Here is a 17,213-nt window from a genome sequence, read left to right as displayed (position 1 = left end):
CAGGACACAGCCCCCAGCCTGTCCTGGGGCTCCCCAGCGCACTTGCTGGCAGGAGGCTGCGGAGGGCCTGGAGGGCCCCAGGGAGAAGGCCGTGATCTGATCCACCTCTTACCTCACTCTCCGCTGGAGGACCACCGCCAGACGGACAGTTGGCGGAGCAGGACCGCTAATCGCCTCTCTAACCTTCCCGCTTTGGGGTTCTCACGGTAACCGGTCGCCCAGGGTAACTGCGTGCAGCAAAGGCTGCACGCCAAGGGCTGCTCGCTGCCCCGCTCCACCACAGGATCCCGGGCAGGCTCAGGGGCTCGGTCCCGCCGAGGGGCCGGCGCTGTCTCAGCTGCCGTGGGCCACAGCAGCTGGGCTGGGGGCGGGGGCAGAGACCAGGGTCGCCACGGTCGGCCCGGGGACCGTGTCGGAGCCAATCGGGTGGCTGGCTTGCTGGAGGCGGCGGCGGCCGCACGCTCCTACATCTTGGAGGCCCCGGCGTCCGGCCGGCGCGCCCTGCCCTATTACATTAATTTTGGAGACTGGACACTTTGTTAAGTGCCAGGTTCCTTCAGGGGCAGCCCGGTCCAGCCCACGCTGCACGAGCCAAAGAGCTTCTGAGAGGCAAAACTAGTAAAATTCTTCCCAGCATAAAGTTCCTGTGTGTCTGCTTTCGCTCTTGCTTTTAAAGGTCGGCCACTGATTGGCAGGACTTCGCGGCCCTCGAAAGAGTTATAGCAGGGTGCTCGGCCCCATTAGGCCTTAGGCTGCAGATAGGGCAGCCTGTCGCTAGAGGGACTCTAACTAGTTTCTAACTTTCTTCACAGCGCTCTTCAGTTGACCCGAGATCTGAAAAAGGTGCAAAATGGTGGTCTCATTTCCGGCTCTCCTGCGACCCTTCCGACTCTGTCGATGGGAACCGACACCCTGGGCGCGGTTGGCAGGGCCTACAAAGCTGAGGACCGGTGACCCAAACTCTTGGGCCCCTGTCAGGATGGCGGTGACAGTGACGCTGGAGCCCGCGGGCCGCTGCCGCTGGGACGAGCCGGTGCGCATCGCCGTGCGCGGCCTGGCACCGGAGCAGCCCGTCACGCTGCGCGCGTCCCTGCGCGACGAGAAGGACGCGCTCTTCCGAGCCCATGCGCGCTACTGCGCCGACGCCCACGGCCAGCTGGACCTCGAGCGCGCGCCCGCGCTGGGCGGCAGCTTCACGGGCCTCGAGCCCATGGGGCTCCTCTGGGCTCTGGAGCCCGAGAAGCCCTTGCTGCGGCTGGTGAAGCGGGACGTGCAGACGCCCTTCGCCGTGGAGCTGGAGGTGCTCGATGGCCACGACCCGGAGACCGGAGGGCTCCTGGGCCGGGCGGTGCACGAGCGCGACTTCCTGGCGCCGGGGGTGCGACGCGAGCCCGTGCGCGTGGGCCGGGTGCGCGCCACGCTCTTCCTGCCGCCAGGTGAGCAGCCCACTTCCCAGGCTGTTGTGGAAAGCCAGGTAGAGTCCTGAGACCCTGGGCGGCCCCTTGCCTGGCTAGGGAACCCCGTGGTTGTGGAACTTCCCTAAATTCGTCCCCAAGCTCCAAAGTCTATCATGAATTCTGGGTGGAAGTTTCGCCTCTAAATTTCAGGGCACTTCCTGGAGGTACTGCCACTCCCTTAGCTATATGCTATAAGTTCGTTCAGAGTACTCAGAAAGTGTATTTATGCTGCTATGTGCCAGCCATGCAGCTGTGTCTCAGATACTAATATTAGGCAGTGACTTCTGCTGGTGTGCAGGAGTGATTTTGGCCTTCTTTCACATCAAACTTCAAAGGAAACTAAAACCCAGAGATAGAGGCAGTGTCCCATAATACTAAAAAACAAACAAAAAACTCCCTGAAGGTCCCCTTCCCCCATAATAAACAGTCTGTCAGTGTTTCTCAACCTGGGATGATTCTCTCCCACTCCAGGGTCACTTGGTAATATCTGGAGACATTTTTGATTGTCACAACTGGAGAGGGTGCTATTGGCATCTAGTGGGTGGGTGCTAAACATCCACAATCCACGGGACAGCCCCACAACAAAGAAATATCTTACTCAAAATGTCTATAGTGCTAAGGTTGAGAAACCATAGTCTAAGTAAAAAGAACGTGCTTGGTAGGTAAAAGTGGCCTGTAAACAAGACAACTGACCCACCCCTTCCAACCAAATTCCTGACTGAAACCCCTGCTATATAGAAATGCTGGAGTTGCCACTGCTCACAGAATTCCTAAACTGAATTCTGTGATTATTCTCCAAAAGAGGAGGCCCTGCTTTATTCTTACAGCTCTTCAGCAATTCACAGCCTTAACTAGCACTGCCCACTCAACTGTGAACTCCTGGGTCTGGAATTGGGACTTATACATCTCCATATCTCTGTATGCCTAGAGGCTTACACAGGGATATAATAAGAGCTCAATAAATCATACTGACTGATTCAATAAGAATCTCCTAAAGACTTTAATTTTTTAAAAAATCTTTCAAAAAAAAAAACCATCTTTCACTGCCCAGTTGCGATATTTCAATCAAGTCAGTTGTTAACTATTTTAGTATCTACTCTGTGGCCCATTTAAAATTTATTGTTTTCTGACTCAAAGGCTTTTTGTAAATAATGCAGAAAAGTTCAATTATTTAACAAATATGTGTTAAATCAAGGACTATGCTACAAACAGTAGCTAGCAAATTCAGACATGGGCCTCACTGTACCTACCGCCTAATAGAGGATACCGGCAACTATACTTGGATCTGTAAGTGTGGTAAGTGCTATGATAGGGGAGGTACAGGCCCAGGGTGCTGGTGGGAACATATAAAAAGCTATGTAATTCAACCCAGCCTTGCAGGGCATCTGGGAAGTCTTCCAGGAAGGGAGATCTAAACTTAGATTTGAAGACTGATGAGTCAACCAGTTCAGAAGTGGTGGAGAGGGGAGGAGAATAGTGTACACCATTTCCAGGGCCAAAGCGAACATAGCACATTTAGGAATGGCGTTCTTTAAGGCTGGAGCAGGGGGTGTAAAGGAGGTGGGGAGTATATTCTAATAATCCCCTGTATATGTAGAGCGCTTTACAGCTGTCAAAGCATTCTCAGTTTTTTGGGGGTTTCTTTGAGGAAAATTTGGTGGAAAATGTACATTTCATCTTATGTTATTTCTAATTTGGTTTATATTATCGCTGTTTTTTGCAAATATATGAAAAATTATGGAGAAAATAAGGCATTTTGTTCCCCCTCCCTTCTCCCCAAAGTTTATTAAAAACAAAAAAAGACAAAGTAAAAAGGGTCCTTTTCCACAAAACTCCCACCCACAACCTTCCTTGCTTTAAAAACTTCTCTTTGCTGACTGCCAAAATCTGAAACCCAAGAATGTCTTTTGAGTGTCTAAAACTCCTTATGATTTGTGGTGCTCTCCAGGCACAGGACCATTCCCTGGAATCCTTGATCTTTTTGGAAGTGGTGGTGGCCTTTGTGAATACAGGGCCAGCCTCCTGGCTGGACATGGTTTTGCTGTGCTTGCTCTGGCTTATTTCAGATTTGAAGACCTCCCTGAATATTTGAATAACGTGTGCCTGGAGTACTTTGAAGAAGCTGTGGACTTCATGCTGCAGCATCCAAAGGTGGGTTCCGGTGCTCACCTGAATGCAGAGGAGGGGGGGTAGAGCAGACACAGGGCTGGATCCAAAAGCTCTACCAGGACACCCAGGGCTGGGAATATGCCATGAGACACAAAGGCTCCTTCAAAAGTTGTTAGGATTATTATTTTCATTTCTGCCCATCTCTCTCCAATCCCTTAAGACTCAACTGTTTAGTTCCCTTTAGTTCTTGACCAGAATTCAAAGAGCTACACTAAAAAGTTACTAACCTTAAGTTCTGGTTCTGTGTCTACCACCAAGTGGCATTATAATCCTGAATGAGGCAGTTTCCCTCTCTGGAATTCAGTTTTTCTCATTTGTAAGAGTAAGGTAGGGACTTCCCCGGTAGTCCAGTGGTTAAGACTCCGCGCTTCCGCTGCAGGAGATCGGGGTTTGATCCCTGGTTGGGGAACTAAGATCCCGCAAGCTGTGCAGCAAGGCCCCCCCCAGAAAACAAAAAAATTAATATAAATGTATAGAGAAAAAAGTTTGACTGTAAAGAGATTTTTGAGACAATTGGTGACATTTGAATAGGGGTTGTGTATTCGATGATATTAAGGAACGATTAATTTTGTTAAGTGTGTTAATGGTATTGTGGTTTTGTAGAGAAAGTTCTTATATGAGACTGGAAAAATTAATTAAAACATTTTGGTATGATTATCAATGGAATACATAGTGTTTGCTACTATCTAGACTTAAAGAAACCCAAACATTCTAATGTTAAGGAGTAAGATGGACTGCAAGGTCTAACTCTGTTAGAATTCAGGGACTGGTCTCAATAGAGCTGCTAAAACCTAGATGATCATGAACTGTGATGACTGGTTTATTGATTGGATATAAGCCCCCAGGAACAAGAAGAGACCAATATATACTATCAGTTCTGCCCTTAGACCTAGGCAAGAGGGGCTTCTGCTCTGGACCTTTTGTTTTAGATGACCACTCTCTGGCCTTCCTTTGGCTGCATCCCTGACCACAGGGTGCAGAGTCTCAGGGACCAAGGGAATGTGTTTAGCTGGAACCCATGTGCCCCTCACACCATGCCCTTTGGATCTGGAACCGCAGAATTATCTGCCAACCAGCTCTGATCCTGCTTCCAGGCCCTATGCCTCTTCTCTGGGTCCATTAATGTGAATACACCTAGGCCTTAAACTTATAGGCTGGGGTGTCCAAACGCATGTGTGAGAGGTCCCTTATGGTACATGATGGAGCCAGGCAGGGATGGGAAGAGAAAGAGTGTTGGCCAAGGACCAGGGACTAGGGCCAGGGGCTGGCGCTCCCCCCATGCCATGTTCTAGTACAGAACTCCAGGAAGTTCCAAGATATAAAATTTGAACCTGACCTTATAAGTTGTTATGGAGGTATATTTATCAAGGTAGCAGAAAAGAATATACTTTATTTAATTTTCAAATATTTATAACTGTTAAGTATTTAGGTATAGGGTATATGGGCCTCTGTGTGTACTCTTGACCTAGTCGCCATAAATGTTAGTGGAGGGCCTGTGTACCAGGAAATTAATTGATTTGTTTGGGACTTCCATGTCAGTCCAGTGGTTAAGATTCCGTGCTCCCAATGGAGGGGACATGGGTTCAATCCCTGGTCAGGGAACTAAGATCCCGCATGCTGTGCCAGCACAGCCAAAATTTAAAAAAATTGATTTGCTTATTAGAAGATACGTTTGCACTTTGTGGATTGTTGCATAAGAAAGGAAAGCAAATGACATTTGAGAAAGCTTCCTAGACAATGTAAAATCACAGTTTAAGTTCTCCATTTATGAATTCTAGACTTGTTCTCTCTCTCTTTCTTTCTGTCTTTTCATCAGGTGAAAGGCCCTAGTGTTGGGCTTCTTGGCTTCTCCAAAGGAGGTGACCTGTGTCTCTCAATGGCCTCTTTCTTGAAGGGCATCACAGCTACTGTAGTTATTAATGCCTGTGTGGCCAACACAATAGTTCCTCTGCATTACAAGGATATGATTATTCCTAATCTCAGCAGTGACCCAGGAAAATATAAAATCACTGAGTCAGGCGTTTTGAATTTGGTGGATATTTGGAACGACCCATTGGAGAAACCCAACCACCGAAGTCTTATTCCATTGGAAAAGGCCCAGGGACCCTTCCTATTTATCGTTGGCATGGATGATCATAACTGGAAGAGTGAATTCTATGCTCAGATAGCCTCTGAACGGTTACAAGCCCATGGGAAAGACAGACCCCAGATAATCTACTACCCAGGAACTGGCCATTGTATTGATCCGCCTTATTTTCCTCTTTGTAGCGCCTCTGTGCATGCAGTTTTTGACCAACCAATATTCTATGGAGGTGAGCCAAAGGCTCACGCAAGGGCACAGGCAGATGCCTGGCAACAAATCCAAACTTTCTTCCATAAACACCTCAATGGTAAAAAATCTGTCAAGCCCAGCATATTGTAACATTGTAATCATAGACCATATACTGTTAATAAAAATCCTAGTCATACAACATGTATTAGGTTTTCCAGAGAACCTAGGAACCTTTTTGTAACAAAGCAACCATCTCAGCTTCCTTGTCAGGTCCTACTGGATTCTGAGCCTTAGCAACACTACTCTCTTCACTGCTGGGTCCATCCCTTTCTCCCCTGAACTTTTCCCAATGTATAGGCTTAACTCTGATCTTATCTGTAGGACCAATCTTAACCTTAAGCAGGAAAAATGTAAGAAGTGCCTGCCCAAGTCTCAACTGCTGGCCTAGATTTGGCCTTGTGTTCTGGTTCTGAGGACTGAGGTTTTGTACTGCTAAGAGTCCCATATACTCTTTGGGTCCTGACTGACCATGTCTGAACCTGGGAAACCTGCACGCTTGAGCCCCTTAAGGACTGGACTCTGCTTCATTCTTGTTTCTGAACCCCACTCTGAAGATTGGGGGCATTGACATACTTAGTATCCTAAGCTTTGCTTTTATTTTATGAATGAGGCCCTAGACTTCAATTTCTTCCTTACTGATAAAGTATCCTTTACAAATTTTGAATGTAAAATTCAAAGGATACTTTACAAAGTAAAATTGAATCCTTTACAAAAAAAATTGCTGTAAGCAAAACAGTTTATTGATATATACTGTTGATAATACTTCCTCTGTATTTACCATCTGAATTCTCAATCTCGGTACTTGGCTACCTAGAGGAATGCCTTGATGCCCATAGATTTTCAGGACTTAATCTTTGGATGTCAGGTTATACCTGACAAATTAGACTTCCTCCTGGCACCATCGGTTCCTATTACCTTCCTACTGGGAAGACTGGGATCAGTCTATCTCAATCCATTGCCTTATACTGGGCACTATCTAGAGTCATGAGACCAGAGCAGAGGGTCTTCCCTGAGTGCAAGAATATTTTTCTGAGACATATCACTTAGCTTGCTGGGCACATACTGTCTTTCACCAATTTGAGTCTATTCAAGCAAATGCCCATTAGATCTTAATCTAATGAGGAGAAGGGTTCCTTAGAGGTAACTTAATTTTGACCAATTGTTAAAAATACGTGTTGAGTGTATTTATTCACTATGAGCATAATTTTCTGTGATTTGAATCCTTAGAGCCTGTGCTTTAACTCACTCCGAGGTGGTCCTGCTACTCTAGAGATGCCTTTGGGATGGGGTATCATAGGAAGAAGTTATAAGGAAAATGGCTGGCAGGGTGAGAGAAGTGAGGGGCGGAAAGGTAACACCAGAAGCTTAAACATGAGGGTGATGACTAAACATATCTGTGTACTAAAGCACTAGGTGTAGGGATGGCCCTACATCCTAATTTCTTCCTTACTAATAAGGTAGCCTTGGAATGCCCTATACTGACTAAGATATTTGGTCACTTTCCCCTCAGAGTTGATTATATATGGCCACCTGTCTCTAAGATTTCAAAAAGAATTTCAGGTTTTTGCAAAGCTACCTAAAATATGGTAAATGTGAATTAAAAGGGAGAAAGAGGGCTTCCCTGGTGGCGCAGTGGTTGAGAGTCCGCCGGCCGATGCAGGGGACACGGGTTCGTGCCCCAGTCCGGGAAGATCCCACATGCCGCAGAGCGGCTGGGCCCGTGAGCCATGGCCGCTGAGCCTGCGCGTCCGGAGCCTGTGCTCTGCAACGGGAGAGGCCACAACAGTGAGAGGCCCGCGTACCGCAAAAAAAAAAAAAAAAAAAAAAAAAAGGGAGAAAGAGAAAAGGTATCCATAAAATGGAGCCAGAAATGAGGCCAATACAATAATGCTTATTATGAGGCCTATATACGTCCCTTGATTGGGTCAATCGTTCAGTCATTTGTTTTCTAGTGGTTTATGCAGAGAAGGAAAAGTAATCAGTTACACAAAATTTACAGCCTTCATAAAATAAAATCAAAGTTTAGAAATCAGTTCTCCCAAAGGCTGTCTTACTAAGAAACATTAAATGATGTAAAGGGTAGTACCCTGAAGGTTGCCTCTACAGTAGATGTAAATCCCAGGCTCCATCGCTTACTGTGTGACCTTGGGTAAGTTATTAACCTCTCTAAGTCTCGATTTCCTCATCTCTAAAGTGGGGAGAATTATAGTGATAATAATAGAAACTACTTCATTGGGCCGTTGTGATTAAATGAGGTCACCCAAGTAAAGCACATAACATATTTAAACTCTCAAATATTAGCTCTTATTATTTCAGATGAAGAAATTGAGACCCAGGAGGGTTAAGAAATATATCTGGTTGATGAGAGAACTGGGCCAGTCCAACTCCAAAGTCCTTCATTGACCATTTGGCTCTACAGCCTTCCAACCTGCGGAGATAAGCTCAAATAGTGCAGAGCTGACTGGTGAGGATTACTTAGCTGGAAAGTCAAGGGTAAGTTAGGGTCCCATAATGGAGGCTCCATAAGCCAAATTGGAGAGTTCAGATTTATGTATTTATTTTGGAAACCACCATTTTATTGAGCTCTACTCACCCGTAGAGACCTATTCCAGCAGAGTCTTTTTGCCACAGGCATCACAGACACAGGGGTGTGACCAGCGCTCCCCCCACTGCCCAGTATTTGACCCACCCACGAGAGGGAGATGGAGAGTTCAGACTAAGAATAATAAGAAATAAGGGGGCTTCCCTTGTGGCACAGTGGTTGGGGGTCCGCCTGCCGATGCGGGGGATGCGGGTTAGTGCCCTGGTCCAGGAGGATCCCACATGCTGTGGAGCAACTAGGCCCGTGCGCCACAACTACTGAGCCTGCATGTCTGGAGCTTGTTCTCCGCAACAAGAGAGGCCGCGACAGTGAGAGGCCCGTGCACCGCTATGAAGAATGGCCCCCGATCGCCGCAACTAGAGGAAGCCCACGCACAGAAATGAAGACCCAACACAGCCAAAAATAAATAAATAAAAAATTTAAAATATTAGATCATATATTCAAAAAAAATCAGAAAATATAACCAAAATTTAGCCCATTGTTCTGCTTTTGTTTGTACACCTAATGCCCTTGAATGTACTTCCATCAGGATGAGAAAGGCCAATGAACCATTTTGAAAGCAAATATTGATACATGGTTTTGTCAACCACTGATCCTTTAAGAAATATTTGTATAAACCTGTTACAAATTTCAGCAAACTGAAAACCACAAACACTTCTTAATTCTTTCAGAGTATCATGGTTAAGCTATTGTGTACATTCATTTTAAATGGTCTTTGCACACTGGGAAGATAAAAGCTTGTGGAAAGCATTCTGTTTTTTCAGGTGGTACATGCAGAAGTTGCACAACATCCAATATTCATGGCCACTATAATGATGGATGTGGGCAGCAGAAGTCAAAATTATTTGAGTTACGGATTTCCCTGGTGGCACAGTGGCTAAGAATCCGCCTGCCAGTGCAGGAGACACATGTTCAAGCCCTGGTCCGGGAAGATCCCACATGCCGCGGAGCAACTAAGCCCGTGAGCCACAACTACTGAGCCCATGTGCTGGAACTACTGAAGCCCGCATGCCTAGAGACTGTGCTCCACAACAAGAGAAGCCACCTCGATGAGAAGCCCACACACCGCAACAAAGAGTAGCCCGGGCTCTCCGCAACTAGAGAAAGTGCACGTGAAGCAACGAAGACCCAACTAAGCCATAAATAAATAAATAAATAAATAAATAAATTTTTAAAAATTACTTGAGTTGTTTTCTAAAACTAGGAGTCAGCCATGTATTCTCCAAAGACAGAGAGACTTTAAACAAGTACTTTTCTAAAAGACAGGGTTTTTGGTCCAGTAACCCATGTGCTTTCAGTAGCAAATATTTTCCATCCATAAATCAGAATACACGATAATTACAATCTTATTTATGGGGTAAGAAGGATAAGATATACATCTGAAAATGAGATTTTTCCAAAGGAAATTCGGGATTACATATCCACACATCTTACTTGACACAGCAGTTTAACAGAATGGTTTTACCTGGGTTAATTAATCTCATTTTATGTGTACATTTTAAGATAGAATTCTACACTGGAAAACGAATTTTAAATTACATATATAAGTACATTCTTCACTGTAAAAGATTCAAGTAATACAGATAAAATTTAAAAACCTCTTAACTCGACTTCCGGGTAAGATGGCGGAAGAGTAAGACGCTGAGATCACCGTCCTCCCCACGGATACACCAGAAATACAGCTACACGTGGAACAACTCCTACAGAACACCTACTGAATGCTGGCAGAAAACCCCAGACCTCCCAAAAGGCAAGAAACCCCCCACATACCTGGGTAGGGCAAAGCGGAGATATTCCCGCACAGAGGATCGGTGCCGAGCGGCCCTCACCAGGCCAAGAGGCTTGTCTGCTCGCCCCGGCGGCGCTGGAAGCTGAGGCTTGGGCTTCGGTCAGAGCGCAGGGAGAGGACTGGGGCTGGCGGCGAGAACTCAGCCGGAAGGGGGCTAATGAGCCACAGCTAGCCGGCAGCGAGTCCGGGAAAACTCTGGAGCTGCCGAAGAGGCAAGAGACTTTTTCTTCCCTCTTGGTTTCCTGGTGCGCGAGGAGAGGGGATTAAGAGCGCTGCTTAAAGGGGCTCCACAGACGGGCGCAAGTCACGACTGAAAGCGCGGAGCCCAGTGACGGGCGTGGGACGCTGGGGCTGCGGCTGCCGCCGCCAAGAAGCCTGTGTGCGAGCGCAGGTCACTGTCCACACCGCCCTTCCGGGAGCCTGTGCAGCCCGCCACTGCCGGGGTCCCGGGATCCAGGGGCGGCTTCCCTGGGAGAACGCACGGCGCGCCTCGGGCTGGTGCAACGTCACGCCGACCTCTGTCGCTGCAGGCTCGCCCCGCACTCCGTGCCCCTCCCTCCCGCCCGGCCTGAGTGAGCCAGAGTCCCGGAAGAGGCTGCTCCTTTAACCCTGTCCTGTCTGAGCGAAGAACAGACGCCCTCCGGCGACCTACACGCAGAGGCGGGGCCAAATCCAAAGCTGAGACCCAGGAGCTGTGAGAACAAAGAAGCGAAAGGGAAACCTCTCCCAGCAGCCTCAGAAGCAGCGGATTAAAGCTCCACAATCAACTTGATGTACCCTGCATCTGTGGAATACATGAATGGACAACAAATCATCCCAAATTGATGAGCCAGGAGTCAGTGCTGTGCTTCTGAGGTGGGAGAGCCAACTTCAGGACACTGGTCCACAAGAGACCTCCCAGCTCCACATAATATCAAACGGCGAAAATCTTCCAGAGATCTCCATCTCAACACCAGCACCCAGCTTCACTCAACGACCAGCAAGCTACAGTGCTGAACACCCTATGCCAAACAACTAGCAAGACAGGAACACAACGCCACCCATTAGCAGAGAGGTGGCCTAAAATCATAAAAAGTCTGCAGACACCCCAAAACACACCACCAGACGTGGACCTGCCCACCAGAAAGACAAGATCCAGCCTCACCCACCAGAACACAGGCACTAGTCCCCTCCACCAGGAAGCCTACACAACCCACTAAACCAACCTTAGCCACTGGGGACAGACACCAAAAACAACGGGAACTACGAACCTGCAGCCTGCAAAAAGGAGACCCCAAACACAGTAACATAAGCAAAATGAGAAGACAGAAAAACACACAGCAGGAGAAGGAGCAAGATAAAAACCCACCAGACCTAACAAATGAAGAGGTAATAGGCAGTCTACCTGAAAAAGAATTCAGAATAATGATGGTAAAGATGATCCAAGATTCTATTTCCCAGATCCAAAATCTTGGAAATAGAATAGACAAAATGCAAGAAACAGTTAACAAGGACCTAGAAGAACTAAAGATGAATCAAGCATCGATTAAAAACACAATAAATGAAATAAAAAATACTCTAGATGGGATCAATAGCAGATTAACTGAGGCAGAAGAACGGATAAGTGAGGTGGAAGATAAAATAGTGGAAATAACTGCTGCAGAGCAAAATAAAGAAAAAAGAATGAAAAGAACAGAGGACAGTCTCAGAGACCTCTGGGACAACATTAAATGCACCAACATTCGAATTATAGGGGTTCCAGAAGAAGAAGAGAAAAAGAAAGGGACTGAGAAAATATTTGAAGAGATTATAGTTGAAAACTTCTCTAATATGGGAAAGGAAATAGTTAATCAAGTCCAGGAGGCACAGAGAGTCCCACACAGAATAAATCCAAGGAGAAATACGCCAAGACACATATTAATCAAACTGTCAAAAATTAAACACAAAGAAATCATATTAAAAGCAGCAAGGCCAAAACAACAAATAACACACAAGGGAATCCCCATTAGGATAACAGCTGATCTCTCAGCAGAAACTCTACAAGCCAGAAGGGAGTGGCAGGACATAATTAAAGTGATGAAGGAGAAAAACCTGCAACCAAGATTACTCTACCCAGCAAGGATCTCATTCAGATTTGATGGAGAAATTAAAACGTTTACAGACAAGCAAAAGCTGAGAGAGTTCAGCACCACCAAACCAGCTTTACAACAAATGCTAAAGGAACTTCTCTAGGCAAGAAACACAACAGAAGGAAAAGACCTACAATAACGAACCCAAAACAATTAAGAAAATGGGAATAGGAACATACATATCGATAATTACCTTAAATATAAATGGACTAAATGCTCCCACCAAAAGACACAGATTGGCTGAATGGATACAAAAACAAGACCCATATATATGCTGTCTACAAGAGACCCACTTCAGACCTAGAGACACATACAGACTGAAAGTAAGGGGATGGAAAAAGATATTCCATGCAAATGGAAACCAAAAGAAAGCTGGAGTAGCAATTCTCATATCAGACAAAATAGACTTTAAAATAAAGACTACTAGAAGAGACAAAGAAGGACACTGCATAATGATCAAGGGATCGATCCAAGAAGAAGATATAACAATTGTAAATATTTATGCACCAAACATAGGAGCACCTCAATACATAAGGCAAATACTAACAGCCGTAAAAGGAGAAATCGACAGTAACACAATCATAGTAGGGGACTTTAACACCCCACTTTCACCAATGGACAGATCATCCAAAATGAAAATAAATAAGGAAACACAAGCTTTAAATGATACATTAAACAAGATGGACTTAATTGGTATTTATAGGACATTCCATCCAAAAACAACAGAATACACATTTTTCTCAAGTGCTCATGGAACATTCTCCAGGATAGATCATATCTTGGGTCACAAATCAAGCCTTGGTAAATTTAAGAAAATTGAAATTGTATCAAGTATCTTTTCTGACCACAATGCTATGAGACTAGATATCAATTACAGGAAAAGAGCTGTAAAAATTGCAAACACATGGAGGCTAAACAATACACTACTTAATAACAAAGTGATCACTGAAGAAATCAAAGGGGAAATTAAAAAATACCTAGAAACAAATGACAATGGAGACACGATGACCCAAAACCTATGGGATGCAGCGAAGGCACTTCTAAGAGGGAAGTTTATAGCAATACAATCCCACCTTAAGAAACAGGAAACATCTCGAATAAACAACCTAACCTTGCACCTAAAGCAATTAGAGAAAGAAGAACAAAAACATCCCAAAGTTAGCAGAAGGAAATAAATCATAAAAATCAGATCAGAAATAAATGAAAAAGAAATGAAGGAAACGATAGCAAAGATCAATAAAACTAAAAGCTGGTTCTTTGAGAAGATAAACAAAATTGATAAACCATTAGCCAGACTCATCAAGAAAAAAAGGGAGAAGACTCAAATCAATAGAATTAGAAATGAAAAAGGAGAAGTAACAACTGACACTGCAGAAATACAAAAGATCATGAGAGATTACTACAAGTAACTCTATGCCAATAAAATGGACAACCTGGAAGAAATGGACAAATTCTTAGAAATGCACAACCTGCCAAGACTGAATCAGGAAGAAATAGAAAATATGAACAGACCAATCACAAGCACTGAAATTGAAACTGTGATAAAAAATCTTCCAACAAACAGAAGCCCAGGACCAGATGGCTTCACAGGTGAATTCTATCAAGCATTTAGAGAAGAGCTAACACCTATCCTTCTCAAACTCTTCCAAAATATAGCAGAGAGAGGAACAGTCCCAAACTCATTCTACGAGGCCACCATCACCTTGATACCAAAACCAGACAAGGATGTCACAAAGAAAGAAAACTACAGGCCAATATCACTGATGAACATAGATGCAAAAATCCTCAACAAAATACTAGCAAACAGAATCCAACAGCACATTAAAAGGATCATACACCATGATCAAGTGGGGTTTATTCCAGGAATGCAAGGATTCTTTAATATACGCAAATCAATCAACGTGATACACCATATTAACAAATTGAAGGAGAAAAACCATATAATCATCTCAATAGATGCAGAGAAAGCTTTTGACAAAATTCAACACCCATTTATGATAAAAACCCTGCAGAAAGTAGGCATAGAGGGAACTTTCCTCAACATAATAAAGGCCATATATGACAAACCCACAGCCAGCATCGTCCTCAATGGTGAAAAACTGAAACCATTTCCACTAAGATCAGGAACAAGACAAGGTTGCCCACTCTCACCACTCTTATTCAACATAGTTTTGGAAGTTTTAGCCACAGCAATCAGAGAAGAAAAGGAAATAAAAGGAATCCAAACTGGAAAAGAAGAAGTAAAGCTGTCACTGTTTGCAGATGACATGATACTATACATAGAGAATCCTAAAGATGCTACCAGAAAACTAATAGAGCTAATCAATGAATTTGGTAAAGTTGCAGGATACAAAATTAATGCACAGAAATCTCTGGCATTCCTATATACTAATGATGAAAAATCTGAAAGTGAAATCAAGAAAACACTCCCATTTACCATTGCAACAAAAAGAATAAAATATCTAGGAATAAACCTACCTAAGGAGACAAAAGACCTGTATGCAGAAAATTATAAGACACTGATGAAAGAAATTAAAGATGATACAAATAGATGGAGAGATGTACCATGTTCTTGGATTGGAAGAATCAACATTGTGAAAATGACTCTACTACCCAAAGCAATCTACAGATTCAATGCAATCCCTATCAAACTACCACTGGCACTTTTCACAGAACTAGAGCAAAAAATTTCACAATTTGTATGGAAACACAAAAGACCCCGAATAGCCAAAGCAATCTTGAGAACAAAAAATGGAGCTGGAGGAATCAGGCTCCCTGACTTCAGACTATACTACAAAGCTACAGTAATCAAGACAGTATGGTACTGGCACAAAAACAGAAAGATAGATCAATGGAACAGGATAGAAAGCCCAGAGATAAACCCACGGACATATGGTCACCTTATCTTTGATAAAGGAGGCAGGAATGTACAGTGGAGAAAGGACAGTCTCTTCAATAAGTGGTGCTGGGAAAACTGGATAGGGACATGTAAAAGTATGAGATTAGATCACTCCCTAACACCATACACAAAAATAAGCTCAAAATGGATTAAAGACCTAAATGTAAGGCCAGACACTATCAAACTCTTAGAGGAAAACATAGGCAGAACACTCTATGACATAAATCACAGCAAGATCCTTTTTGACCCACCTCCTAGAGAAATGGAAATAAAGACAAAAATAAACACATGGGACCTAATGAAACTTAAAAGCTTTTGCACAGCAAAGGAAACCATAAACAAGACCAAAAGAGAACCCTCAGAATGGGAGAAAATATTTGTAAATGAAGCAACTGACAAAGGATTAATCTCCAAAATTTATAAGCAGCTCATGCAGCTCAATAACAAAAAAACAAACAACTCAATCCAAAAATGGGCAGAAGACCTAAATAGACATTTCTCCACAGAAGATATACAGACTGCCAACAAACACATGAAAGGATGCTCAACATCTTTGCTCATTAGAGAAATGCAAATCAAAACTACAATGAGATATCATCTCACACCAGTCAGAATGGCCATCATCAAAAAATCTAGAAACAATAAATGCTGGAGAGGGTGTGGAAAAAAAGGAACACTCTTGCACTGCTGGTGGGAATGTGAATTGGTACAGCCACTATGGAGAACGGTATGGAGGTTCCTTAAGAAACTACAAATAGAGCTACCATATGACCCAGCAATCCCACTACTGGGCATATACCCTGAGAAAACCATAATTCAAAAAGAGACATGTACCAAAATGTTCATAGCAGCCCTATTTACAATAGCCCGGAGATGGAAAAAACCTAAGTGTCCATCATCAGATGAATGGGTAAAGAAGATGTGGCACATATATACAATGGAATATTACTCAGCCATAAAAAGAAATGAAATTGAGCTATTTGTAATGAGGTGGATGGACCTAGAGTCTGTCATAGAGAGTGAAGTAAGTCAGAAAGAGAAAGATAAATACTGTATGCTGACACATATATATGGAATTTAAGAAAAAATGTCATAAAGAACATAGGGGTAAGACAAGAATAAAGACACAGACCTACTAGAGAATGGACTTGAGGATATGGGGAGGGGGAAGGGTAAGCTGTGACAAAGCGAAAGAGCGGCATGGACATATATACACTACCAAACGTAAGGTAGATAGCTAGTGGGAAGCAGCCGCATAGCACAGGGAGATCAGCTAGGTGCTTTGTGAACGCCTGGAGGGGTGGGATAGGGAGGGTGGGAGGGAGACGCAAAAGGGAGGGGATATGAGAACATATGTATATGTATAACTGATTAAATTTATTATAAAGCAAAAAATAAAAAATAAAAAAAAATAAATAAGTAAAAAAAAAAAACAAAAAACCTCTTAACTCATTACTCAATCGCAGTCTTCTCCCAGAGGTATTTCCTGTTACTAACTTGAAGTGTAGCCTTCCAGAACCATTTTGTATACATGGACGGTTTTATTTTGTGAGTTCTACGCCTTTTTCTTTAAACAAACAAACCATAAATGTCATATAATGTAGGTTTTTTCCCTGCATGTAAAAATATACATTTTTAATAATTATGCCAGGCCACAGGACAATATAGATTATTTCCACAGTGTATACATCTGTACTCTGCCTCATCTGAAACGTTTAAACTTTAATCTCGACAGTCATTTTTTCTTTTTTTCTTTTTTAACAGTCTTTATTAATCCAGGCAAAAATAACCTCAAGCAAGAAAAGGAATGTGGCGGGAGCCTAGTACATGTAGCCTCCAACTAAGTTTACGGAACAG

General features: G+C 43.8%; 1 protein-coding gene across 1 annotated transcript; it reads left to right on the top strand.

Moving 5' to 3' along the window:
- The first annotated feature begins 822 nt into the window (after positions 1-822).
- LOC132487935 (acyl-coenzyme A thioesterase 6-like) lies at positions 823-6,566 on the top strand. Its single transcript, XM_060095876.1, has 3 exons — positions 823-1,436; positions 3,406-3,608; positions 5,443-6,566. The coding sequence occupies exons 1-3, from the start codon at positions 851-853 to the stop codon at positions 6,046-6,048; spliced, it is 1,395 nt and encodes a 464-aa protein (XP_059951859.1). The 5' UTR covers positions 823-850; the 3' UTR covers positions 6,049-6,566.
- The last annotated feature ends 10,647 nt before the right edge of the window (positions 6,567-17,213 follow it).

Source organism: Mesoplodon densirostris, chromosome 4, assembly GCF_025265405.1.
Source record: "Mesoplodon densirostris isolate mMesDen1 chromosome 4, mMesDen1 primary haplotype, whole genome shotgun sequence".
In the NCBI taxonomy this organism is placed as follows: domain Eukaryota; kingdom Metazoa; phylum Chordata; class Mammalia; order Artiodactyla; family Ziphiidae; genus Mesoplodon; species Mesoplodon densirostris.
The sequence above is the reverse complement of the archived record's forward strand: the minus strand, read 5'-3'. Positions and strand labels throughout refer to the sequence as shown.